Below are 27,005 nucleotides of genomic sequence, written 5' to 3' on the forward strand. Positions count from 1 at the left end.
GACTGCATCAGGAGGAGGAGGAGGAGGAGGTCTGGGATTGCGTGTCTTCCTGTCTGTGTGGCCTACTCAGACAACCTCTCACTAGTTCTCTGTGCAACACAGCTGATACTCCACCACACTGCTCAACTGAGGAGAATTTTCAGTTTTAACAACGCTTTAGTGCTGAAACACTAGTGATTATCTAATTTAAGTCAACCAACAATTAATTACACCAAACTCTTTTCTGACTCGGACTTAAAAGCATACACGCATGAATTGTTTTTTTTTTCACCATAACCATAACAAATATGACTAATAAAATCTTTATTATGGGCTTTGGGGCAGGCGTTTGCACTTAACTGGTTTGAGGAAAAAATAAAAATTCACACTATCTACAGCAGCCAAAGGCAGGACTTATTACTAGGGGTGTGACAAGACACTAATACAAATAAAACAGACTAAAACTGGGAAGACACGAGACTGGGTTCACGAGAACGAGACGAGACAAGATTTTTAGACTTTTTATCAATGAAAAAAAATACACAAAAATAAAATCCAAAAGGAAAAATAGTCTTTTATTTAACTGAAAAACACAAAATGTCAAAATGTAGGAGCATTTTGAAATCAACTTGTGCTTTATGAAATTAAACTTCTATTATATATCTATTATATGCAGCAATAAACAACATGTAAACTAAAGCTGCACGATTCTGGATAAATTGAAAATCATGTTTATTTATATATATATATATATATATATATATATATATATTAGTGCTGTCAAATAATTAATCACGATTAATCACATCCAAAATAAAAGTTTTGTTTATATAATATATGAGTTTGTAGTGTGTATATTTATTATGCATATATAAATACAAACACATGCATGTATATATTTAAGAAAAATATGCTATGTTTACTATGTTTACTATATATTTATTTATAATATAAAATGTAATAATATAAATATATAAATGTATATACATGTAAATATTTTCAAAATATATACTGTATGTGTGTGTATTTATAAATACCTAATAAATAAACACAGTACACGAACATATAATATGTAAACAAAAACCTTTATTTTGGATGTGATTAATCATGATTAATTGTTTGCGTGTGTATTTATATATACATAATAAATGTACAATATATATATATATATATATATATGTATGTATGTATTTCAAGTCTTCTGAACTAATACGTTTAATTTGTGAGAGAAAAAGATCAAAACTAAAAGTCGAAAAAAAGAGAGTTGAGAACCGGATCAGTCCAATTCTTAAATTATTCAGACTAGATTTGTGAACTGGATAATCTGATTCATTGAGAAGATTCAAAAGAACATCATTACTATATATAATTTTTCAGTGAACAACTCATTAAATTTAGTCTTTTTCTCACACAAAGACTTCAAATATAGTGTACAAGTAATATCAATCACTTTTAATGTTTTTGTTTTTCATATTATATTAATCGTATTATATGGAAATGGGTATTCTTCAACAGAAGAAAGTCAGTTATATGGGTCTGAAACAACATGAAAGTTTCTATTACACAGAATATTCATTTTTAAAGACATCACAAATTTCAAAGACATATTATTACATAAGGTCATTCTGCAGCCATGCTGAGCTTCTGTTTTATTAAGAAGCATAGAAGTGTTCAGCTCACATGACAGAGGATACCCCTTGTGTGTACTGGCTATAGAGGCCAAGGCACTGTTTCCCCTGCGTAAGCAAAACACACCGATTGAATTGCAGCGGAATGCCAATGCAAAATTGTTTGGGAAAGCACGAGTCTAATGACAACAAACACTGCATACATATGCGAGCGCCTGGGCCCTAAAGACAAGCCTCATGAATACTGCATGACTAAACTCATAACACACACAAATAATGAGGTGAGCGTGAGTACGTGGAAGACTGAGGTGGACAGACTGTGTCTGCACATGCAGCCCTCTCAGGAAAGCACAAAAAAGTATTTTTGGATTACATCAAGAGCAAAGAGGAGAAGGTGAGATGGTAAGGGTTAAGTCCTCATTGCTCTACATATTGGAGCTCAAATATGGGAAGCAGAAGCACGGCAGAGGGAGAGAAGAGGGCTTAATCCATTTTGATCCCCCTCCCCTCTGCCAAGCAAACCCCACAAACAAAGGCATGCCCAAATAAATATCACATCCACATAGGGCTGGCCGATATGGCTTAAGAAATTCTAATCTCGATATACAGTATATATCTCAGTATTTTCTACATTTTTCTATTTGGATTTAAACATATTTATTTATTTATTTAATCCTGCCCAATGTTGTCCAATGAACCAATCTTTATATTAAAGACAATGAAAATATAGTGAACGTAAACATGAATTATATTTTAATTACCCCATTCCAATAGTCACTTTACAGTTACTGCTATCATAAAATACACTTACTTCTAGGGGTCGACCGATTATCGGCGTGGCCGATTATCGGCGCCGATATTAAGCATTTTTATTGTTATCGGCATCGGCCATTTTCAAAACCGATTTGCCGATAAAACCATTTTATTTTGAAATGCGCGATCTGGCACTGATCCAGCCACCTCAGTCAGAGCGCACCGCTCTGTGGCCTAGACTAAGCCCCGCCCATCATCCGTCTGATTTGTTGGGAGTCACGAGCCTGGCCAATCAATATGGCTGGCGCGGCTGGAAAATGTTCCACTCTCACACCGAAAGCACAGGAGCTGCTTCAGTGATCATCATCACACATCAATAAGTTATCTCCTAAATATAATCGATTTATGATGACAAGCCCCGTTCAGTTATTATACTGTGAATTCCCGGTCAATGTCCGTCATTGCAGTGATATGCTTTAACGGATCATCACATCAGTGCTGAGATAGTGAAACGAAAACCTACTTCTCTCACCATTCGGCCAACTTAACGTTATATTGTGAATAGATTATCAACACGAATGAATTCACTCACGTCTGCTGCGTTTTTTTTTTTTGTGTGTTGTTCACATAGCTTCACTGAACAGCGTCCGTTCCGTTAGGGCTCTTAGTCAAAAAAATTTCGCATATTTGGAGAAATATTGCTTTATTCTAACATGATTGCAAAATAATTTATCATACCGATTCAGAATTACCATTATGCAATTTTGAAGAGCTGAAAGGGCATCAAGCGCGAGCTCTGACGCCCTGACGCGACGCGAGCTCCCTATTCCTGATTTAGTTATCTCCGCGGCCGCGCTCTCTCATTTGACTAATAATAACCCTATGCTAATAACCTAAATTGTCAATAATCTCACATTGCACGTTTCTGGATGACGCTGTCCTGTATACTTCCTAGTTTGTATCGCCGTGATAAACAGTCTAAAAAAAAAAAAAAAAAAAACACTATTACAATATGGGTTGTGTTTGATTTTAATGCAATTCTGGGTTGCAAATAAAATGCTTAATATAAAACACACACACACACACACACACACACACACACACACACACATATATATATATATATATATACAGGGTGCGATTTGTGAAAAAAACAGAGGGGGGGATGCATTTGAAAATTTTTATGCAATGTTTTTAATACGACAGAAATTGTATTTAGTGTGATCTCAGTTTAATAAAAACATTGTAAGCCTACGTTAGGCCTATTAATTGTAATGATTTAATGTCCACAGTTATTCAAACAACAAATTACATAGAGAAAGCGAGCAAAGAACACAATGGAGCTTTTTGAAACTCCGAATCAGTTAAACCATTGCGTCGCAAAATGATTCACTATTTCGAAGCGCTCCAATCGGATCGCGTATCGCGAATCATTTGATTCAGATCTGGACGTCAGAGCATGTATCGCGAATCATTTGATTCAGATCGGGACTTCAAAGCGTGTATCGCGAATCATTTGATTCAGATCTGGACGTCAGAGCGGGTTTGCATGATGTTTTTATCCCCACCGGGGATAAAAGTTATTCAGCAGAGGCAGGGATGCACAGACCAGAGGGGGGGAAATCCCCCCCATTCCCCCGGCAAATCGCACCCTGTATATATAATATATATATATATATAGATTACATTTATTTTCCATTATTTGTTCATTTGTTGCTGTTTAAATTTGCTTTAAGTTTTACTTAGTTTACAGAATTCTGCTGATGGATGCTCCCAGCACTTTTTATGTTTGTTGTTATTATTAATATTAATGTTGTTATTATGAACAGTTCTCAGAATTAAAGATGTGTTAAAATAATTTAAAGAGAGTCTTGCAGAATTGCATGTAGAAGGCTCGTGCGCTCCTGACAGCAAAATGGAAATATTTCTATGACTTTCCAACACTTAAAGATGGAGAATATACCTGTGAATTTTAAGTTATGCGCTGAGGAAAACAGCAAGCCTCAAACACATTAAACAGCACAAGCAGTGTATCTGTCAGCAGAACAAGTCTTTTTAAAGCCCTTAAAATAAACATTTCTCATAATTATATTTATATTCACTCGTATTGAACTACTGTATATCGATATAAGTGATATTGCCTTATAGTGACAGAGTGACAGACAGATCATATAGTGCCTCACTTACATATAATACGACAAAAAATATATATATTCTTTGGGGATTCTTTGAAGAAAGTAAATGGGTCAAATCTTTTGCCAACAATGCTTTGGGAAAGTCATCTGGGGACTCATTATGCGTCAATGATGGCATGACGGTTCCTTTTATTTCTGCAAGAAGGGGGCTTTACTCTTATTAAGTGGCTCATGGTGTTTTTCTCTAAACTCTGGAAGTTCTGAGGCCACATGTGTCTGCAGAGCCACTCAGATGGACTCAGACAGACAGTTCAGGTCCTCGGCTCATTACAGCAATAAAACTGCAGAGCAGCGAAATCCTCTTTTGGCCCTTTGTAATCCTCCGCAATCACACCAAATTATATATAAAGCTATATGACAAATACCCAAGAGGGCTGGAGAGAAGGAAAAGAGGACATAGACACAGAGGGATGAAGAAGCTGAATAAGAGCGCTCGGTTCAAGTGACCTTTACATCTCATGGCACAGTCATCTCGTCAGACATGCTGCACAGAGGACGATGCTGGGATTGGCACAACACCCACCAAAATGTGCGTCTGAGTGTTCTCTGGATGGGACACCAGATCAGAGAGCCCAGTGTGAGGGCAAAACAAAGAACCTTCAAAACCTTCCCAGAATCCTCTTTTATGTGGTACTTTAAAGTCAGCATGAGCTATACTACAAGAGACCGAGCCATTACTCAAATAACGACAGAGAAAGTTAACACATATAAGGATGTCAAAAGAAGAGAAAAATATTCTCAGACTTTCAATCTGGCTCAATCTATCAATGGGATGAAATAGTCTCTAACCTAATTTAATGGGATAAATGGAATGGAAACAGAAAAGGTCGTGAGAAGACACAACTGAGCGTGAATGAATATGAATAGAGATAGAGCAGTCAAATTCTAAAGGACTTATCTTACCCACTCAAAACTGCTGACAAACACATTTTTTAAAAAAATTACTATGTAGACTATCCAATATAATATCCAGCTATATTATATACTGTACTAAATTGAAAAAAAAAACTGCCAATATGAGCCAATTTGTCATTTTCTTTAAGACGCCTGTGGTGGAAAACAATTTAACTATTTACATCTCTGATGTTTTTAAACAAAAAGCCAAATTCATCAGTCATTGGTGAACATTTTCTCCTTAAAACTGCAGTGTCCCAAAGACAGTCTCAAAAACATGTTTTCAAACAGCTCATTTCTATTTCTATTATCACAAACATGTAACCAATCCTGTCTTTGGTTCAGATATTTATGGCTGAATTAATTCAGTATATCGCCACTTACTACTGTCTTGCATTTACTACTTTAGGTGACTAAGTGAAAGTGGAGCAGAGTCTGAGCCTGTGTGACTGAGTTGAGGTAGGAACTAATTTGCATATTAATTAGTATGTGTATACTACATGAGGTAAGGGTTTAGAGTTATATTCAAGACATTTTAAGGCATGAAGAAATTATTTTCACTGGAATATTTCATTTTGATTATCAAAGATGAGTCTTGAGAGACAAAACTGAAACTGACTGCTTCACCATCACATCTCTAGTATACATACAGACAGAAGTGGGTCAGTAAAAATCTTTCCGCAACGCTTTATGTTGTCAATGAGATGCAGAGCTCGCTACAGACACAAAGTGGAGGGGAAGGTTTATGCCTTAATACACTGGCACTTGTATTTATCGACAAACACACACTTGTCAAGCTGAAAGCTCACAGCAAACCAACCGTAATGTCCTCCCAGTGATCTAGTGAGAGGTGAAAGTGCTAAAAGGGGAGGGTTTCTTTTGAAATCACCCAGTGTTCCCTTCTCTAGAAGATCAATTTGCTCTATTGAGAGCAGAGAGGTCCAGCCTTCTTTTGTCTCTGAAAAGTGAAGCAATGGACAAGTGTGGCAGGGGAGTGAGCCGTGAAACACAACCTCCAAAACAATACAAGCGACTGCTCACAACTACACATGGCTTCATGCCAAGCAGGGATGTTATTGATCCAAGGCCTGAGGTTTATTTTCCTCAACACCATATATGCATGAATATATGCATGAATGAATTGGAGTGTAGATATAAAACCACTTTTTTTTTTTAGTAAATTAAATGATTTGATCTCTTACTGTTCCACTGTAACAAAAAAAGAAAGCAACAAACAAAAAAACAATAATGAACTGCCATAAATACAGCTGGAAGAAATGAGACATTATTAAGAGCATATGTAAGGGCAAAAAAGAACAAAATTTTATGAATTAATGAAATAATGAAATTTTAATATTCTTGTTTTTTGGATCTGATAAAAAAAAAGAAAAAAAGAAAAAAAAAAAACTCATCCAGCAATTATTTCATGGGTGTCTGCATTTGGCAAAGAAGATGAGAAAGGGAAAATAATTGAGAAAATCTCAGAGTACTTATCAACAAGAAAGAACGGATAGGCATCAGTAGAAAAGTAATTTCACCATTCCTGATTGTGTCCCAGGCCTTATGGGGGGTGGCTGAGTGTTAAATACTTCCTCTTGTGCAGTCAGCAATTTCCTGTGTGCACAGAGCCATGGGCTCTCCATTGACCTTGCATTTGGGAATGGGTGACTGTGTGCAAGCTGGGATCAAAGACTGCATAACATCTAGTGTGACGTCAAATGTTAATCACTTTCAAAATTTTGACTGGTGTTTTGCTTAGACAAGATTGAGTATCTAATGTATATGACTGGCAAGAGTCTTCTGGGGTTTCAAAAACATATTAGTTAGTATTTGCATGTCAACAATTTCAGTTTAAATTATAATAGTGGACTTTCAAAAGGAACTGCAGAAAGACCATGTTCACATCTGGCAAGTTGGCAGGGTGAAATTTGTCCATTTTAGAGTTTATTAGATATAGAAAGCCTTTGCTATATGACTTTTGTATTTACACTCCACCTCAGAGGGAATAAGTCCCCAAACACCTGATGTTGTTGATCCGAGCGAATATATATTTTGGTTAAGATTAAAACATGAGCATCTAAGAGACACTGCTAGCCTTTTTTCATCCATGGCTTACATATAGGCTAATGATTTGATCTATTTGAGTCGTCAAATTGACGTGGCCTTTCCAGGGCACAAATCTAGAGCAGTGATTCTCAAATATTTTACATGGCATACTACAAAAATTACAGACTATGTAAGTACAAAAGTACACAGTTTTCTTATTCGTATTTTCTTATTTCTACTTAATGAACCTAAAATAGCCAACTGTTTGCTAGCTAGAAAGTTGGACCAAAGACTTCCATACACTTAAGGAGTAGTCAACGTTGACTTGTTTGTCAAATTTTCACAGGCGAAATCCAGTCATTACAATAATTCACACAACATGGAATTTCTGCATAAGAGGGAAAGATTTCCCCATGCAGAACCGTTTCAAGATGGTCAAGCTGACCAACAGAAAGCTGCTTGATTTGAAATTAAAGTGACTTCTATGTGAGCAGAGCTCCATACATTGACATACTATTGACAATGGACCTTTCTGAGCACAAAAATGTGCAGAAATTTCACTAATGTGACCGCACCACCTTAATAACATCATTTTTTTTTCTTTTGTAAATTAAAAAAAACTTCTAGATTTGTTTAGGTCTGAATCAGCCAGTCAACTAACAGACCATTAGAAATCCTCCACGGGTCATCAATGGATTGATCCACTGTTTGAGAACCACTGATCTACAGCAACGAAAGCTAGATTGAAGGGCGGGGAATAGGAAATGTCAAAGCATACAAAGTACTACAAAAGCAGCATCCCACATCTCACACAACACACACTTTTCAATGTGTCAACGCATGAGCTCCCAGCATCGCAGGGTTTGAACAGCACTACTATTATACTGGGAGTATACACTTTGTATAAGGGATCACACTTCACGAACAGGCTTTCATTGTTATTGCATTGCTGTAATCATTACACATGTGTGAAGTGTCAAGCCAACGACAGCGATGAGAAGCACTATGACATCATACATTAGAGATGAATGAAACGCAGCTACTGTGGTTTGCCAATAATTGCATGCCATGCTGGTACATTTCTTTACACTGGATGTCTGCGACACCACCCTCCATCTATAATATGGGGATTCAAAGCGGAAACCACGGTTCCTGGGGGCAGATACGAATAATACATTATGACTGCACAAGCCACAGAAGTCAGATGCTAATACTCTTACTGTATAGTGACAGACAAAGCCACAAACAGCGCAGTGTTCCTGATCCCAGGGTGCAGCAGACAGCAATGGGTTAAGTCCTCCAGAAAAGAAAAAAAAAATCTATATTCGAGGGTCTTTTGATCAAGATACTGCCTAATATAGTCCAAAATCTACTAGCCCCTGAAGGCATGATTTTAAGTATTTAGATTTTACTTTTCCATTTTCATTTTCATATGACTGCCAAAGTTAAAACCCACTATTATTAACCTGCAGGGCACATAATCAAATCAGAGCGATTTAATTGACTAGCCCGAGTAGAAGGGCCAAAATGGCTTTTTAGATGTTTTTTAAGCAGTAAATGAATTTCAATCCCATTTTTAAGACATGTTCAATCACTAGAAGTTTCTTTAAGCTAATGCTATAATAGCATCCCCCATCTGAGAACATATGCCCTGTGATCCAACGTCACTCTCCAGCTCAGTCACTCATAGTCTGTTGTTGATGTTTTTTTTACTCTCTTCAAAATCAATGAATCCTGACAGTTTCCCTCCTTATTCCTGCCACAGTCACACATTCACCATAAAATGGCTTTATTCTTCAGAGACCCTGACAGAGGCGTTAACATACGACCATGAATGATATTTTTAAAGAACGCTCAATTCTTCAGCAAGCTCTCACTCTGGGTCCTCTTTTCTTTCTCAAAGGCGTTTTTTTGATCTGCATGGCAGGTGTATAACAGAAGAATGCTGAGGCAAGAATATACCATGAGGTAACCATCAAACAGAGAACCAGGCAGAAAATATTCTTTATTTCAGAGGAACAAATTTCTAGTTATTTAAAACGAAACAGTATGGAATTATATCTCATGGTGACCCACAACATGTAATTATTCATCATGTCAAATATTTAATTACATATTGCGTCATGTATTATGAAGTCTACAGTTCAACTAAAACCTCAAAAGGTTAAAAAAAAAAGCTGCAGCTCAATAATAACTATGCATGTAAATGTACTGACTGAACATGCTAACTTAACATTCAACCAAAAGTTCATCTAGACAATTGCAGGTTGATATATAATCAACAGAGAAAAACCCCAGCCTTAAATAAATCCTGAAGGTTAATGCTAGAAGCTAAATGACAAAACAGATTAACACCCCTATAAAACTGGGCTGCTTTCCTTCTTGGTCACAGATTCCCATTCCCTTTTGTAAACACAACCTTGTGAAAATTCAGTACACTTTAGCATACTTTTAAAAAGTATATGTGACCTGTGCTGTCAAAATGAGTCGGAATACGCACAGGCTAACTTTGAGCTTCAGACAAAAAATTGAAACATGTCGATTTTGGTCAAATTTTAGGTTTTTACAAAAATGAGTGACACTCGAGCACACACACAAGGCACTTCCGATGGCATGCAATCCCAATACATGCACATACTGTATACACAGAATTACAGTATTTAAGCAGGCTATTTACACAAAAATAATCTGTTATGTCTTAAGTGAATGTGTAGGGAACTGCTGGGGAAAAACATCTGATGTGTGATATTATATTAGATCCGTGCATCACAGTAGATCTTAATATATAGACCGTCTGTCTTATTAATGTTAAACTAACAATAAAAGAAAAGATCACTTGCTGCTCAATTGAACTGTTTTTGTAGTTTTAATAATCTTTTTCTTTGTAATGAACACACTGAAGTGATTTTTACATCTCATTATTTGTTTTTCTTACTTGAATGCTTTTGTTTAGATGTAAAATGAAAAAAGTAATGCACTATTTGTTTCTTTCTTATAGTCAGAAATAATATACTTTAAAAGAATATACTTAAGTGTCGACAGAATGTAATATTTTCAGACGCTTAGTTGCATTTTACTCGCAATTAAATGAAAATGTATTAGAGGTTTAAATTTGCATTAAGTGCAATGTTTAATGTAATTTCTAATGAAACTTGTATTTTTAAATATATTTATAATTTCACAATTGTAATGAAGAAGTGGCAATTTAGTACATTTCAAATATATTTACTTTGAAATGTAATTTAAATTTACAATGTAATAAAATTATAGTCAAGTACCTTACATGTGTCATAATGTTAATCAACACATCATCACAACAAGTTTACTTCTATAAACCAAGACAAAAATTTTTTAAAACACAATGATATATTCGTATTTTATTTTGACATTTTGACTTTTTAAAAGTGTACTTAAGTGTGTTAAGAAACCATACAAGTTTCAAAAAGTAGCCTTTAATTTCAGTAAATTATGTTCTGCAAGTTTTTTTTTTTATATAATAAAGATTTGAAGTACATTACAAAATTTGAAGTACATTACAAAAAAGCATTCAAAACAATTAAGCATACTTCATTTTCACAAGTGTAAGCATCCACTAAAAGTGCTTTTCATCGTTTACATATTTACCATATTGTCTAATTTTGAGCATAAGTAGTATGACGAAAAAAAACATTCGCTGCTTTCCAGTTTGTGTAAGGCCTAGTGTTTTAGTTCGCTTTGTGAAATGTTTATAGCTCTTTGACGAGAGAGCAATTCAAGCATACTCCACTTTGTATGTCCATAAAAACAGCTTTGTGGAAATCCACCATAAGCAAATTATGACTGACCGGCCACAAGGGGAATTAAACATCAATGGTACTTCTGGCTCACCATTTGCTTAAATTGAGGCCACTCTCGCTGCAGGGGCTGATAGTCAGAGGAGGGCCTAACTGGGTGTACAGCAGGTGGTAAACTCCTAATGGCTAAAAACAGCAGCTTCATCATTGTCCAGATTGTGTTGATTGTTGCATATCCATGCATAAAATATGCCCCATTTTTTGCTAAATCTACTTACACTGCATTTTTTCCACACTATTTTGGGAGGTGCAAGACGGCAGCACAAAGAAAGATGGGGGGAGGGCGGCTCAGCACGCCGCAATCACAGCCTATGATAATCGGCTTTAATCCAAGACTGAGTTTAGCAGAACAATGAAAGAAGGAAGTAGAGAGAGTAAGAGAGAGTGAAGAACGAGAGCCAAACCATGTCAAAAGTGAAACGGTCAAAAAGCAAGAGTCGTTTCTGTCACAACATCGACTTCCTTTTTCAGTTTCGCATCACTGCAATGGCAAAAATTGATGGAATGAATCACAAAGTTGTTTCTAAAACAGTCCAAGATGTAAAACACCAAAGCTCAAGCATCCTGACATTCATTCCCATGCTCCCCCTCCGCGTTCTGTAAATGTGCTCCAAGCACCTGTTAAATGATGCTTGATAATGGAGCTACGAGATGTGTGCTTCATGGGTTTTCATATTCCTCACAGGAAGCACCATGGCAAGGGGTGAATCAGTGCTAAAAATACAGTCCTGCTCTACTATGAGTCATAGACTCCCTCCAGCAGGCATGCTCTCCAGCCAAACACAAAGGAAGCGCTGGGAGAAAGATGGAGGGAGAACGAGAAACAGACAAAGAGGGAGATGGAAAGCTGGGGGTGGGGTGCTTTTACAGGGGTCTTCGGAAATCTGGGATGTCATCCAAAAAAAACAAAAAAAAAAGATGTAATCTGCAATTGTTACCTCATTAGTCTTTGATTATTCTGGAAATATGGCCAATCGTCCATCAAGTGCTGGTGGTGTGATGCTTGCTCAGCGAGACAGGTCAGATTCATACCGCCAGTTCAGTTTCAACACCACAGGCCATTTCTGAAATACGCACGGCATATTCATGCAAGCCGGCGAAGGGAAATAATGAATAATATTTCATTATGTTCTAAATTGGAATGAAAATGGAATAATGTCATTCACCCTTTTTCCAATTCAAATAATGTGGGCTCGTTGTCATTTTTAATGATCTTTTGGAACAACAAAATGATCATTATGACTATAACCAACAACTTTAACATTCAACATTCGCAAATGATCGTCATTTTATTGTGGTATGATAAATGTTACAGAGATGGTCCACACAAAACAAGCCTTTTGTACTTCAAGGTCTGGAAGTTTCATAGCAGACACATCAAAGGTGCGAGGGTGGCTTCTGTGTGGAGTGACGAGTGAATCTGACCCCTCACCTCATGCAGCACTCTGACTGTATCCAGCAAGGAGTACGTTACCCTTGAGTCTGTTTGGCATTGAGCCAAAGGCAAAGTGACACTGCCCAGCTCAGAACGTCTGCTGAGTGTCTCCGAGAGCCGGCCACAGATCAGTCAACATGAGGATGTGCAATCAAATCATAATCATGGAACATGAATAATGGAGATTATAGTTGTGTATACCACAATGTCACAACGAAGCTTATGTCATATGTTGTGTGTTTGTACTTGTGTGTTATGGTGGTGGGGGTGACCGCCTTAACATGCAGACGGCCATCTGTTCTACTCAGGGCTGTGGCTGCAGCTGTGGGGGGCCTGACTAATCCCCAAACCCCCTCATCTGGTCAGCCGGTTACACAGTGGGGCAACATGACCTGCTTTCAGCAAGCTACCCAAATAAAATTGCCTAATACCTCATCCACTCTAAATCAGCATCAACATTATCATTGACCAAGTTTACATGCCTTTCATTTACAGGTCTACATTTTGGTTTACATTGGAATCACATTCACAACTATTGGAATATTCTTCGATACATGTAATCAGAATATTCTGAATAATGCACATTCTTTTCCCACTCTACTTGGGAAAATACTGCTCGTTCTTGCCCTCTATTTCAATAAAGTAACTTTTCATTCATGTTATAATACAGTATGTTCCAGTGTTCAGTGTTAATGTGTTAATTTCTCAGTGTTAATATCTCCTCCTTGATCCAAAAATTATTTCTTCGATAATGTGATGTTTCTAAACATAATTACTTTCATTTAGACATGTGCAGATATACACAAAACCATTCCAAAATTTGGGGTCGGTAAGTTTTTTTTTTTTTGATCCGTCTATACATGATTCTTCAGAAATCATTCTAATGTGATGATTTGGTACTCAAAAAACATTTCTTATTATTATCAATGTTGAAAATAGTTGTGCCGCTTAATATTTTTGTGGAAATTATGATACATTTTTTTCAGGATTTTTTGATGGACAGAAAGTTCAAAACAACAGCGTTTATTTGAGGAGGAAATCTTTTGTAACATAATAAACAACTGTCACTTTTGATCAAAAAAACAAAATAAAATAAAGATTATAAATAAGATTATTGGCATATACAGGTTAACACATCTACATGAAGCATGCGATATCAATATATATCCAAATTTTGACCTAAATTTTCCTGTGCATATGGACATAGTCATTAAAAGAGGAACAAAAGTCAATAAAATTTCCATTTTATATCACAGGCTAAACCAATCAGTCAATATTAGGAACTGTAAATTGTATTTGCTCTGCTTAACATGCTATTTTTTGCTGCTATTCACTGACAATCCCAATCCATTAAACATATAAAATCAAAACATTCACACGCGCACACACACACACACACACACACACACACACATAGTCAAACACTGCTGTAACCATAGTGACGGGGCTGAAAGCAGAGGAAGATGTCCACATGTAATGTACTGAAATAAAGGCTTTTTCTTCCTCAGCATAAACCGTACAGCTGAAAATAATATCTTTCATAAACCACTCTGTGGCTAATGTAAGAAGAAAATAATACCGGACTGCACGAGCAGAATATGAGTAATAAAAAACTACGCAAAAAAGCAATAAAGCACTTGCATTCGAACACAGGCCAGAGCCGCACAACCTTATGAAACTACATATCAGCAACACAGATAAGCAGATAAGAAGAAACACAATGCACCAATGTAATCACAAATAAAATCAATAATATAGGTTAAACAATTCAGGGTTTAATAAGTCAATTTGTCAACAATAAAACAGTACAATAAGGGCGCCTAAATTAGATCAGTATATCAATCACTGCTTGACTCTCAGCGCAAACTGAGCTCAAAAATGAATACAGAAGAGGTAGCAGATCTGCATTCAGTGTGAGGGGTAAAATCTGAGCACAGGGCAGGCCCTGACCCCTCCTTGTGACGGTCTGCAGGGCTGTGTGATGCTGTTGCCATGCTGAACCAGGCAGCACTCGCCCAAGCCAGATGTGCTCAGCATGTGTGCCGCACCATCTCCACGGAGACACGTCTGGCAACAGTTGCTGTGCTGTAATGCTGTAACACAGCCTCACTCCTTGAGCCGCCTCAGTCCAGACTCCAGAGCACAACTAAATTAGAAAGACCCCAGTGCACGCACGCTCTCTCTCTCTCTCTCTCTCTCTCTCTCTCTCTCTCTCTCTCTCTCTCTCTCTCTCTCTCTCTCTCTCTCTCTCCTCTCTCTCTCTCTCTCTCTCTCTCTCTCTCTCTCTCTCTCTCTCTCTCTCTCTCTCTCTCTCTCTCTCTCTCTCTCTCTCTCTCTCTCTCTCTCTCTCTCTCTCTCTCTCTCTCTCTCTCTCTCTCTCTCCTCTCTCTGTCTCTCTCTCTCTCTCTCTCTCTCTCTCTCTCTCTCTCTCTCTCTCTCTCATTCACACACAAACACACACACACACATGAAATAGCTTGTAACCAAACTGTCTCTCTCTCAATGTGCCTGTGGCAGTACCTGTCATTACTGCAGTCAAAGTGAAAATAATGTCTGTTCACCCTCTCCCCACCTCCCTAATCTGATTATGCCACTTGATCAGAAGCCTGCGCTGAGGCTAAAAGCTGAGGAGAATCTCACGCACGGACACGAGCGTGCATGCAGACACGCACGAGCAGTTGCGGGGCCATCTGTGTGTATCCTACGGGGTGTGAGGGTCTTGACATCGTGGAGAGATCACAACCCCAGTGTTGCCTGAGGCAGTGCTCTGCAATCTCTTGTAGTTTTGTTCTTAACATATTTTGAACAGATGCAGAATGACCAAGTTCCTTAGTGTGTGTGTGTGTGATACACTAATATGTGGGTGGATTTCTAGCTATGCCACGGATGGATTATCTTAGTTTCTACTGGGGGTAATGGGACAAAAAAGAGTCTCTGAACCGTATGCCCTGCCTGGTATGATGGGCCAGGCAATATCAAAAACAATGATTCATGTTGACACAGTTATCTAGTTAGCGAGACCTCTCATTGGTCATGTCCGGGCCATATGGATATGAAGGGCAGGTCACATGATGTCATTTACAATACAAAGTTCATTAAGTCATGAGAAAGTCACTACAGGAACGGGGCTACTTGAAATGGAAACGGATGAATAATTTCTTGTCAATTGCACAAATTATTACAGGTCATTAACTTTCATAGCTCAAATAAAGCAAGTCTGGTGACATGTTACATTACAGTGTCCATGTTGCACATAACACATGTAAAGTGTAATTAATTTCAGTAGTAGTAGGCTAGCACGGGAACACTTCAAATTTTAAAGTATGACAGAACAGTAAAAAAAAAAAAAAAATCAGACCTGAGGAATTCTTTCAAATGCAGGAAAAGGAACATGTGCAATTACTAAAAGACACCAAAAAGGTAACAAAATGAATCTGAATAGAGTCAAATCGAATCAAAATTGGAATCAAATTGAATAGCATGAATCAGAACTTAATCTGAATTAAATCAGGAAGCTGTCATTACCCAGTCCTAATAATAATTTAAATAAAAATAAGTGGTAAAAGCTAATGACTTGTTCAATCCACACAAGAAATAAGCAAAAGAAAGATTATTATTAAACCAGTTACATCAGGTATTCACTACATGGTGTATGTGGCATGAAACTGCACAGAATTACTATGCAATGCATCAATGTAACTATGATTCATATCTTGTGTATCTATCTACAAGCTCTGTGACTTCTATCCCAGGATAGACTGGCTGTGGAGGCAACCAAAGCTTGCTATTAAATTTGTTTGACTTCAACGTCCTAAAGAAAACATGCTGGCAGATTCTCCCACAATCCTTTACTTTTTGCTTTATACCAATAGATCTCAGCACTGATCATGTGCACAACATGCCTGTAAACCCATTTACCACATTCAAATTTGTAATAATAGTGGAAAATGGCTATGGTGTCTGAACTGTGTGTAACAGATCCCTGTAGAGCAACAAACCTCATACATTCCTCATGGAGAAACAGCTGAATATTTCATTACAACTATATTAACATGAGCTACATTGAAAGGCAGAGAATTAATGAGGCAGTGCCACAGGCAAACTAATGAAAGCACTGAAAAATAACATGCTTAACCTGCATTTGCTCGGAGAAAGATTCAAAGAAGTGTTGGAGAGGAACGTTTACATTATAAATAACTCTTCTATCTCTCTGTCTCCCTCTCACTGTATTGTGTTGGTGTCAAAATAAGCAGCCTTCGTTCTGATTTCCCACTGATTTCTAAATTGTATCTCTGAAAACACTTTTGCCATTAATTTCAGTCCTTCTAAAGCCTTCTCAACACCAATAATGTGCTCATTTTTCTTTCAGGTTTAGTCTATTTAAAGGTGCACTTGTTTTATGTTTATGCTGCACTGGCCGGTATTGCAGTGGTCTTGGACTTATGCAGTGATATACACACTTGTTTTTTTGCAGTATAGCCTTACAGACTCAGTTGACCCAAAAATGGAAATTCCATTATCATGTACTCTCATGTTGTTCCAAACCTGCATTATGTTCTGTGGAACATAAAAGTATTTTGAAGAATGTTGTGGTCCAAACACTAATTTCCACTATATGGACCATTTTTGTTCAACAGAAGAAAGTCATCATACAATGATTCAATAATTTCTCAAGTGAAAGAAAGTTACCAAGATAAAGCGAATAGTATTTGGCTGGTCATGTGATCTCAATATGCTGCCCCCATGAGATGACCCACTACATGCAAAATAAAACTGCGATTATTAGACAACTGATATGACAGCATGACAGATGAACGTGTAAAATTCTCTCAGTGCCACAAAGTATGAAAGCGTATTAACACATTATAGACCAAACCTTCAACTCTTCCAGCAAATGTATGTTCAGTTCTACAGGAACCTTGGCCATTCAAAAAGTCCCACTGATCCAGTCATTAGGCGTGAAATTATGAGCTTACAGATAATATCAGACAAGGTCCAAGCTCAAATTCAGCCTTAAAAGGCATTATTCAGCAGGCATTAAGAGATGGGGGAGATCCTCATTCACATTCTAATAGCTCAGGCAGAGAAGCTACAATCAATAGCTGGACCCTCCAGGCAAGGCCGAGGAACCATGCGGCACAGCCGTCCAGAAAACATATGTATAAAATTGCACAAAGCCTACCCCGGTTTCCATAGAAACCCTCAACTTCTCTTAGACGGAAGGAAAAAGAGGTGAGTGGCTATTATTTTATTGCTGGGTTAGTGCTGCACATGCAGTGATTGGTTGAAAAGATGTAGTATTGCCACACTATTAATACTATGTGAAACTGTGATTTGAAAATAGCTAGACTATAAGCTGGGTGTACATACACTCATTTCTCTCAAACCCTGTTCATTTTCACCTGTAAATTCTCCCCTCTAATTTACTCTTAAGTAAGAGAAAGCCAAAACGGTTTGGTTACGAATAAGGGGCCATCAAGCATCCGCAACCACCTGACTAATGACCAAACCCCACCATCTGGACAGGATATTCAGCCCTTGTGGGTTCTTCACCAATCAATCATGCGTACAAAACAGACATGCCACCTCATTTCATTCATACAGTACTAGCACAATGGCACCCAAAGAAAATAATGAATGAATACATTTTTATTGTGACGCTGTCTTATCATTTTTATTTTCAGCGTGTTTTCTGATAAAATTGCTTGTTTAGCCTTCAGTCATTTGTAACTGGGTGAGTCTGACATGTTCTTTTGATAAGTGTGCTTGAATATGTGCCATCTTTTTGCAGTAATGCAAACAGTCAGTTTGTTGAAGGAATTGTTCACCTAAAAATGAATTCTGTCGTTGTTTACTCACCCTTATGTCATTCAAAACTTGATTCATTTTCTTTCTTCTGTGGAATATAACAGGTACATTTCTGAAGAATACACTGAACATTCTTTTCAAAATGTTTATGTATCTAGTAAATAAGGGCTGGGATGTCAGGCTACAAAATGACCATAAAGATGATTCATATGACTCGTGTTCTTTTTTCCAAGTTTTTTAAAGCTGTAAAATAGGTTTATGAGAGTAACATACGAGAAACAAACGGAAATCATTATTCACAGAAAGTGCCAATGGTTGTTTAATGAATGAATCATTCTCGGGAGTTGGATCCTTTTAATGAATCAGAGAACCAGTTCACAAACTGGACTGATCTGGTTCTGAACTCAATGACCCAGACAAAACTTTTAACAGCTCAGTGGAGCAGAAGATTATCAGTGAATGAAATTTTGATCTGTTGTGATTCTGTCATTAACACTGGTCAACGCACATACGTTGAGCTTCTATTTACCATATTTGATGTGCTCTAACATGCCTGATTCGCAAAGAGCCAATGAGGTTGTCTCACGCATCAAACAAGCACTTGGAGCTTCAGCTTACCCTATCTGATGAGCATCTGTGTGCGTTGATCAATGTTTTATTTGAATAAAAGTCTAAATTTAATATGATTGTGTCTTTTTCAGAAGACTAGGAATGAACTGCTTGATCCATAAGGATATGTCTTAGAATCTCTTTATGAACTTTTTGTAGTGTCAAATGTTTGGTAGCGTGGACTTACAATGGAGAGACAGAAATCACTAAGAGTTCATTAAAAATATATTCATTTGCGTTTTGAAGATGAACAAAAGTTTGGAATGATATGAGGGTGAATAAATGATGACAATCTTTATTTTTGGGTGAATTAACCCTTTTAAGCTTGTAACTTCCTGAAAAAAGAGTGACCAGGTCCATCACACTATTTAAAATTTCCTTTTGTGTTTGTTTGTTTTACTCAAGACAGAAAATCAAATGAGTTTGGAAGGACATGAGTGTGAGTAAATGCTAAAAAGATTTTTTCTTGGGGGTGAACTTTCCCTTTAAATTATTTCTCTCTCCCTCTTGTACGCTGTATGTTTATCTCCCCTCCCTTTTCAAGTTCTCTACAATCTATTCCACTCAGTCTCTTTCATACTGCTCTCTCCCTCCACATCTATTTCTGCACCTTTCACTTATTTCACCCCTTCTCTCTCTCTCTCCCTGTCCATGTACTATCAGTATTCCCATTAATCTGTGTTTGCAGGCTCTGGTTCGACTTGAACTTGCACACAGGCATGAGAGCACTTTACATGGGCTACAGGCTAAACATCTATCCTAATTAAACCCGGAATTAGTCCATCTGTTGAGCAGTTACCCACTGTTTGGACTCATGTGTCACTGCAGATGTACTGGTAGCTTTTCAGGATACTTATATACACAACAATCCACAGTAAGATTGCTATTTGGGTAATTATTGCTCCAGGATGTCCCATTTCTGATCAGATGCTTCTTTACAAGGCAAGTCAAGTCACATCAGAACTGCCCAAATAGGTCCTGTAACTCCAGCCTTGGAACTGTCAATACCCTCCAGCTAAAACCTTCATTGGTTGTGTAAAGAGTAGATACCAGACACAGCATTCACTGCAACGCAGCAAAGGTAGAAGACACTGCTGACAGGGATGGTGTGATGGAGATAGAGAGAGGAGCATGGAAGGGACAACACCAGGAGTTAAGGGTCTCTGCTGTGTTTCTCTGATAAAAGGCTTCACAGCTGCTTCAGGCACTAGGGAGCAATTTTCCACAGTGGAAAAAGGAGAAGACAACAAAAAAAACAAAACAAAACAAACAACACCACAACACAAAAGACGAAATAAGCATAAATAAAATGAAACCGCTTAATTTCTGTCTTCACAAATTACCGCCAAAATAGAAGTGAAACTAGTTTTAGAGACCAGACCAAATCTAGTCATTAATACCACAAAATCAAAATTTGAGTCCATGTACTGTAGGTGTTTTGAGGTCAAAAGCTATACTCCTAAACAGTGACATTTACTTTTAGCAAATTTACACATTTTAGGTTAGTCTTTCTATTCTGGAAAACATTGACTACTCGTTCTGCACTACGCAGATTTTTTAGTCTAATCAAACGCTCTCTAGAAAGTGAACGCCCCCCCCTCCTAACACCACCTGGCACAGACTATTAACTATCAAAATCAAGGAAATACACAGGAAAGAAAATAGCGTTTGTCGTGCAATTTCATTACGTCACGGCTCAATTTGAATCATTTAAATTTTTGAGTTGATGGAAATACTGGTTTATCTATGAAGTTTTTCTTGAAATTTTGTGACTTTCTTATTTAGGGTCATTTATTCAAATAAACTTACACTGAATTGAAGATGCATATTTTTTCAGTCCACACATGTTCAGTTTGCTGGGAATTAAACCCACGATCTTGGCACTGCTATGACCATAATCTATCTGTTTGTGGTTCAGGAAAGCACAGAGAAGTACTGTTAGTACTGTTACATTTTGTTTATAATATTCACAGTTTGTTTTATCACAATCATACCTAAAAATACAAGGGTTAAGACATACCAAAGTTACTATTAATTTGTGTATAATGTTACATCTGCCAAATTATGAGTTGTGTTCTGTTCTGCAGTTCTGAAGGCAATAGATGACCTTATGCTATTGCTATGTAGGTTCAGCAATTACTTAAAAACTTAGTTTTTGGTCTCCATACTTATAGTACATTCTCAACCCTACTAGCACACCTAATTCTATATTTCTCACAATGAAAATGTTTGGCCACAAAACTCTCGCAGGGAAAACATGGAATCTCTCTAAAATGCTCCTCAGGCTCAAGAGGGGGGATGCAGCAGAAAGAAAGTTAATGAAGAGTGACAAGAATGAGCAATAAACCACTAAATATACAAAATATTTGCTGGTCAACAAGGAGCAAAATGTTGGCAATTCATTCCAGCCTTAAATGAGAAATATATCTAATCCCACATGAGAGGCCATCAGATGGAATCAGCTCTGCTCTACCAATCATTCCAGCGCACATTCCTTCTACAATTTTCTGTAGGATTAATTTCTTGCGTATGACGTAAAGACTGCGTATTCCTTCATAGATTCCTCTGTGTACGTCTTCCAGTGTTAATTGCGGAGACTGAATGTAATCTACATACATCAAGGGTGGGAAAGAGCGGCTACATGGACTGTTGCTGTCTGCCTCTGATCTCTAAGATGGAAAGCATGGCCATTGTGAGAAAAGGCTTGTGGGAAGGGGCCGCAGCCATGACAACCAACCACTGCTATCCGCCACTTACTAAATGAGAGCCAACTGAAGGCTGGAATATGTCTGCAAGAGTGAAAACCCCTCAGACAAAAACACACTGACAAATTGTTCACAAAGTCAGCCCAGCAAGACAGTCAACAGCTGACATTTCAAACAGGCTTTTCAGGCTAAAACACAAAACATTCTTTGTGGTGATGAAGATGTTGTTTCTTAGAGCGTAACTTAATTTTAACTTCCTAACTAAAATAGGCAATAACTTCACTCTAATAATCAAAGAAACCAATTAGATAATACAGGTCCATTTTGATATTACAGGCCACTGTATTTAAAGTGATAGATCACCCAGAAATGATTACGCACACATGCATCATTGCAAACAAGTATGACTTTCTTCGAAGGAACACAAAAGAAGATATTTTTAAAAATGTTTTAATGCTTCTTTTTTGGCCCATACACTGAAAGTCAATAGGTAGGGACCCCGCTGTTTATTATTGTATGGACAAAAACAGTTTAAACATTCTTTAAAGGGAAACTCCACCCCAAAATAAAGATTTTGTCAGTAATCACACCCCCATGTTGTTCCAAACCCGTAAAAGCTCCGTTCGTCTTTGGAACACAATTTAAGATATTTTGGATGAAAACCGGGAGGCTTGAGACTGTCCCATAGACTGCCAAGTAAATAACAGTGTCAAGGTCCATAAAAGGTATGAAAGTCGTCATCAGAATACTCCATCTGCCATCAGATGTGCAATCTGGGTGATATGAAGCCTTTAAATTGGAGAATAAAAGCATATAATATATAAATATTTCAAAACAATTTGCATAATTTCCATATTCTAAATTCCATAGTATATGACAATGGCTTAAAACTAAGCTAAATGTCTCCCATCCCAAGAAAGACATTCATAGGCTGAGAGTTGTTTCAAAAAAAACATATCAAAACATCACTGCTTGAGCGTCTCGACCAGTCTGGCACAGCAACATTGGCTAAACCAAGAGCATGAGTTTAGGGCAGCACTATCTGTTTGTTCCAGCAATGGTTGGCCTTTTTTTTTTCACCCTTCTGTTTAGTGCAGTTAAAATAAGTGTCTCTATATAGCCCTATGCTAAAACTCTGTTTTAGATGCTGGCAAAGAGGAGCAATGGTGTCCCACATGTGGAAGCATTACCTTGGATTGAAATTAACCCAACGTGCACTGCAGCAAAATAACCATACTTCAAGTGGTTCTGCCGGCGGCTCTTCATATCCGCCTTGCACCAGCACCTCTGCAATAACAGACACTCACTGGCTATATATATATATATATATATATATATATATATATATATATATATATATATATATATATATATATATATATATATATATATATATATATATATATATAGCAACTTGATTATCTCCATGTCCATGCTGGAAGTGCAGTGGAGGCCTGGGGCTCTAACACCACTCTGCATGGAGCCTGCCCATGCAACCCATCTAACCCTGACCCAGCAAGGGGGCTCCGTTTCTGCCCGTGACAGCGTGCGTGATTCAGGTACTTTGTCGCTTCATTAACAGGCCTCCTTTGGGACACCCTGACGGGGTGAGAGAAGGAGAAGACGAGGGTACTAGTAGAGTAGTGCAGATGTGAACAGAACGAAATACAAAGCAACTGAATGACTCTCATAAAGCAGGTATTGTTGCAACATTATTGTTTTTCAGTAATCTGTCTCAGCCAGTGATCTCCCCTGTAATCTTCCTCTGCCTTTACTTTCAACTGACTCAAGCAGCGAGGATGCTACGTGAGATGGCTGAAGCATCACAAAGAAACAGGGAAGGCAAAAATACAGGCACGTACATCCGTTTTGATTTGGGGAGTTGAGGGAGGGGGTAAATTAAACTAGAGCGTCCTTTTTACTGTTTCCCATGGGGGTCCTGCTTTAGCTCTGAGAACTCTCTCTCTCTCTCCCTCATCCCATAAACCACCGCCCCCCATCTATCCCCTACCCTCCCCCAAGCTCCTCTTTCTCAGTGTGAGTCTCTCTCATGACATATGGGCTCTCCTCTGCAGCGGCAGCACTGGGAAGCGGCGTTTATTGTGCAGCATTCTCTCAGCAGCCATGCCAACGGCGGCAGAACGAGCAGGAATACCCTCCGCTAACTAGTCAGAAGCACCCTGCTCTTCTAACCACGGGCTACACGAGGATTTATTTTAGGAGTTGGTGCCAATAGTTTAATTGCCGACAGAGCGTTCTATTCGCAAATGAACAATGTGTGCCGTCTCTTCTGTTAAACAACAAGCCATGCATGTATTTACAGTCATCACATCATATGGTTAACTTAGAACTCTGACCATAATTCGGCTGAGTGATTTTTTTTAAGGGATAGTTCAGCTAAAAACTCAAATGCTTTGATCATTTACTCATCCTCATGTCATTCCAAATGACTTTTTCTTCTGAGGAACACAAAAGATATTGTGAAGAATGGTGGTAAGCCAACCATTTTACACATATATATTAAAAAAAAGACAATTTTCAAAAAATGTACAACAGTCAGTGTATTTTTGTATTTAAATAGGAAGTTGGGGCAAGACATATTGAGGGGTTGATTATCCGACTATTTCTGAATAACCAAAACCTTTTAGTTTCCACCACAGCTAAGAACCACGATCTTCTAACAGCTGTTGCTAGACAGAAGCAGGTGGTCAGGGAGATTATTATTGGACAAAAATGCACAGACTACCATGAGTGCAAGGTGAGTCATCAATATTCTTTGGCTCATTTTCTCACAAAAAAAAAAGCAGCTCTGTCAGAGTACTGAATTACTGTACTCAACCGTTGAGGAATTGTGTACTTCAAGTATGCAGGTCTATAGAATGCATATATTTCTAGATATACGAACACCCACCATGTTGACCCTGTATTTTATATGACTTGTTTATATGACTTGTAACATACTAACAGCAATCACAAAAATCATTACTCGAGTATTGTTAAGTACAACTTTTCTGGTATCTCTAGCACTTAAAAAAAGATCCACCAGCCTCATGTTTCTCAATTTTTCGAATCTGACAGCTCCTCAGCTACCATGGACTTCTGGGATAGCAAAGTGTCTACACTTCATAATCTCAGTGGACACGGTACACCATCCACAAATTATTTGCCTACTGTTAACAGACATGTGTATTCAGACATCCTACTGATTCACCACAGAATGTACTGCTTTGCTTAATATATTTGGACACATTAAGAGACTGCAAATTTTAGATGTTGAAAGTTAATTTTAACATGAAATGATGATATAAATGTCTTTTAAAAGCTAACAGACACAAACTATAAGCCACAACACTGAAATTACAATTTCATGAACTATAATAATAAATGATAAATTGTCAACAACTCATCTGAATGCCAAAGTTATGACTGTAAAGAGTTCAGCCATGCTGGTTACCTTTAACAAGAAACATGAGAACTTGAAGACCTGACTACCAACTCTGGCCTCAGTCATCTATACTCTTAACAGTTGCAGTTCATGTGTTGCATAACAGCTGCAGGCACTGGACTTGGATCCGTCTGGCCAGGGATATCGACTCAGTAACTGTTCTCTACCAAAGCCACACCAAAAGAGGCCACTGGCCACAGAACATTGAGCACAAAAAAAATTGCCGCCAGATCAATACTTCTTCCACACTCCCATGTCATACAGCCATTCTCAGCTATAAGCCGACATGAACATAAGAATAACCGTTTTGTCATGCATTGTGTGGTCACATAAACTTGGATGATTATGGTATTGATTTTTACAACAGCACAAATCAGCCAACAGCTTTTCAGTGGCCAGTAGCAGAACTAAAGCAAGCCTGCTTTCCCTTATAGCCTACCCTACCTCAAACTTCAGCACTATATTTCAGCACCACCGGAGTGCAGACAATCAGGTTGAACACATGGTGCACCACGGATGCAGCAAAACTGTCCCATCATCAGCGGCAGCAGCATCCGAGGGCCACCTGCACCATGATGTCAAACATTCAATTCTAGATCTTGCTCAAGACAAATGGATTCAGCAGTGGGATCTACAAGTGCAACCACATCCCGTTGTCTGACAAATCTGGATTAACGGCATTAGCCAGAAGCAAAGCGGAGCCGCAGAGCCAAACTGTCATTTGCGATGACCAAGTTCCTTTTATAGGATTAAAATATACACGCTTGGCATCTTGGTCCACCCAAAAAGCATTCTGCAACTGATAAGATCTCACCGGGTGGTCAGAAAAGTAGGCTATAATGTCCTTAATCCGCGGAAAACCTCTCTACACAATGACATGTCCGCGCACACGCATCATATTTAAGGTGAGCAGCGGTGATAGCGCGTGTCATCATCCCCGATCTCAAACACACAAAAGGACAAACCTGTCTGTCCTTTGCCAAGCGTCTTTTCCAGGCGATACGGTCCCACGTAATTCGCATGCTGGGAGGTGTTGTCTTTTCCCGACGATGACATTTTGCTTTACACGGACGAAGTTGCGATGCCGACTAATTTCTGCAGTTCGGCAATGAAGTATTTCTTCAGTACCGCAGTTATTTCCCCGCCCAGCTCTTGCTCCAGACGCTGCCTCTCTCTCTGTCGCTTGAGGATCGGTGGGGCTGCTGCTCTCCTCCGCGTCTCCCTCTTTCTCTCTCTGCTGCCGAGCGCTCTGATAATCTCACAGCAGTCAGTGTGTGCGCGCGCGCGCGTGCGTGTGATGCTCAGCCTGCCCCTGCGTGTGTGCGCGCGTAATAATCATTTCTCATCATAGATGCTGAAGAGTTGAATACTAATAATAATCAGCGTCCTAATACTGCATCATAGGTGACATTATAAACCTTGATTTTGATGGGTGCATTTTAAAAAAGCTAGAGAATTGAACTGAATTTATAATTAGCCTAGCTATATACTTACAATTTAGTAGATATTCCTATTGCAGGAACACGGTGCATGTTGGTGCGAAGAATTAGAGGCACGACGAATCCCATGATTGTGAGACATTAGCTGACATGAAATTAAACTGGCATATAAAGTAGGCCTAGCTTAGTTTTAAACACGTCACATGTCGGGCAAATGTTCCCTCCCCCACCTATGG

The 27,005-nt window shown here is 38.2% G+C and overlaps 1 protein-coding gene across 8 annotated transcripts in view; it reads right to left on the reverse strand.

The window, feature by feature from the left end:
- Positions 1-27,005, reverse strand: part of LOC109101252 (serine/threonine-protein kinase BRSK2-like) — a 129,585-nt gene extending 102,580 nt beyond the window's left edge. For 7 of the 8 annotated variants that reach the window (XM_042760664.1, XM_042760668.1, XM_042760663.1 and 4 more), the window contains exon 1: positions 26,296-26,636. In XM_042760664.1, the coding sequence (XP_042616598.1) occupies positions 26,296-26,386 (91 nt within the window). In that variant the 5' untranslated portion in view covers positions 26,387-26,636. Of the gene's footprint in view, positions 1-26,295; positions 26,637-26,824 lie in introns of those variants that run through there. The other variant, XM_042760665.1, reaches the window with a different exon arrangement.

The sequence above is a fragment of the Cyprinus carpio genome, chromosome A7 (assembly GCF_018340385.1).
Source record: "Cyprinus carpio isolate SPL01 chromosome A7, ASM1834038v1, whole genome shotgun sequence".
Lineage (NCBI taxonomy): Eukaryota > Metazoa > Chordata > Actinopteri > Cypriniformes > Cyprinidae > Cyprinus > Cyprinus carpio.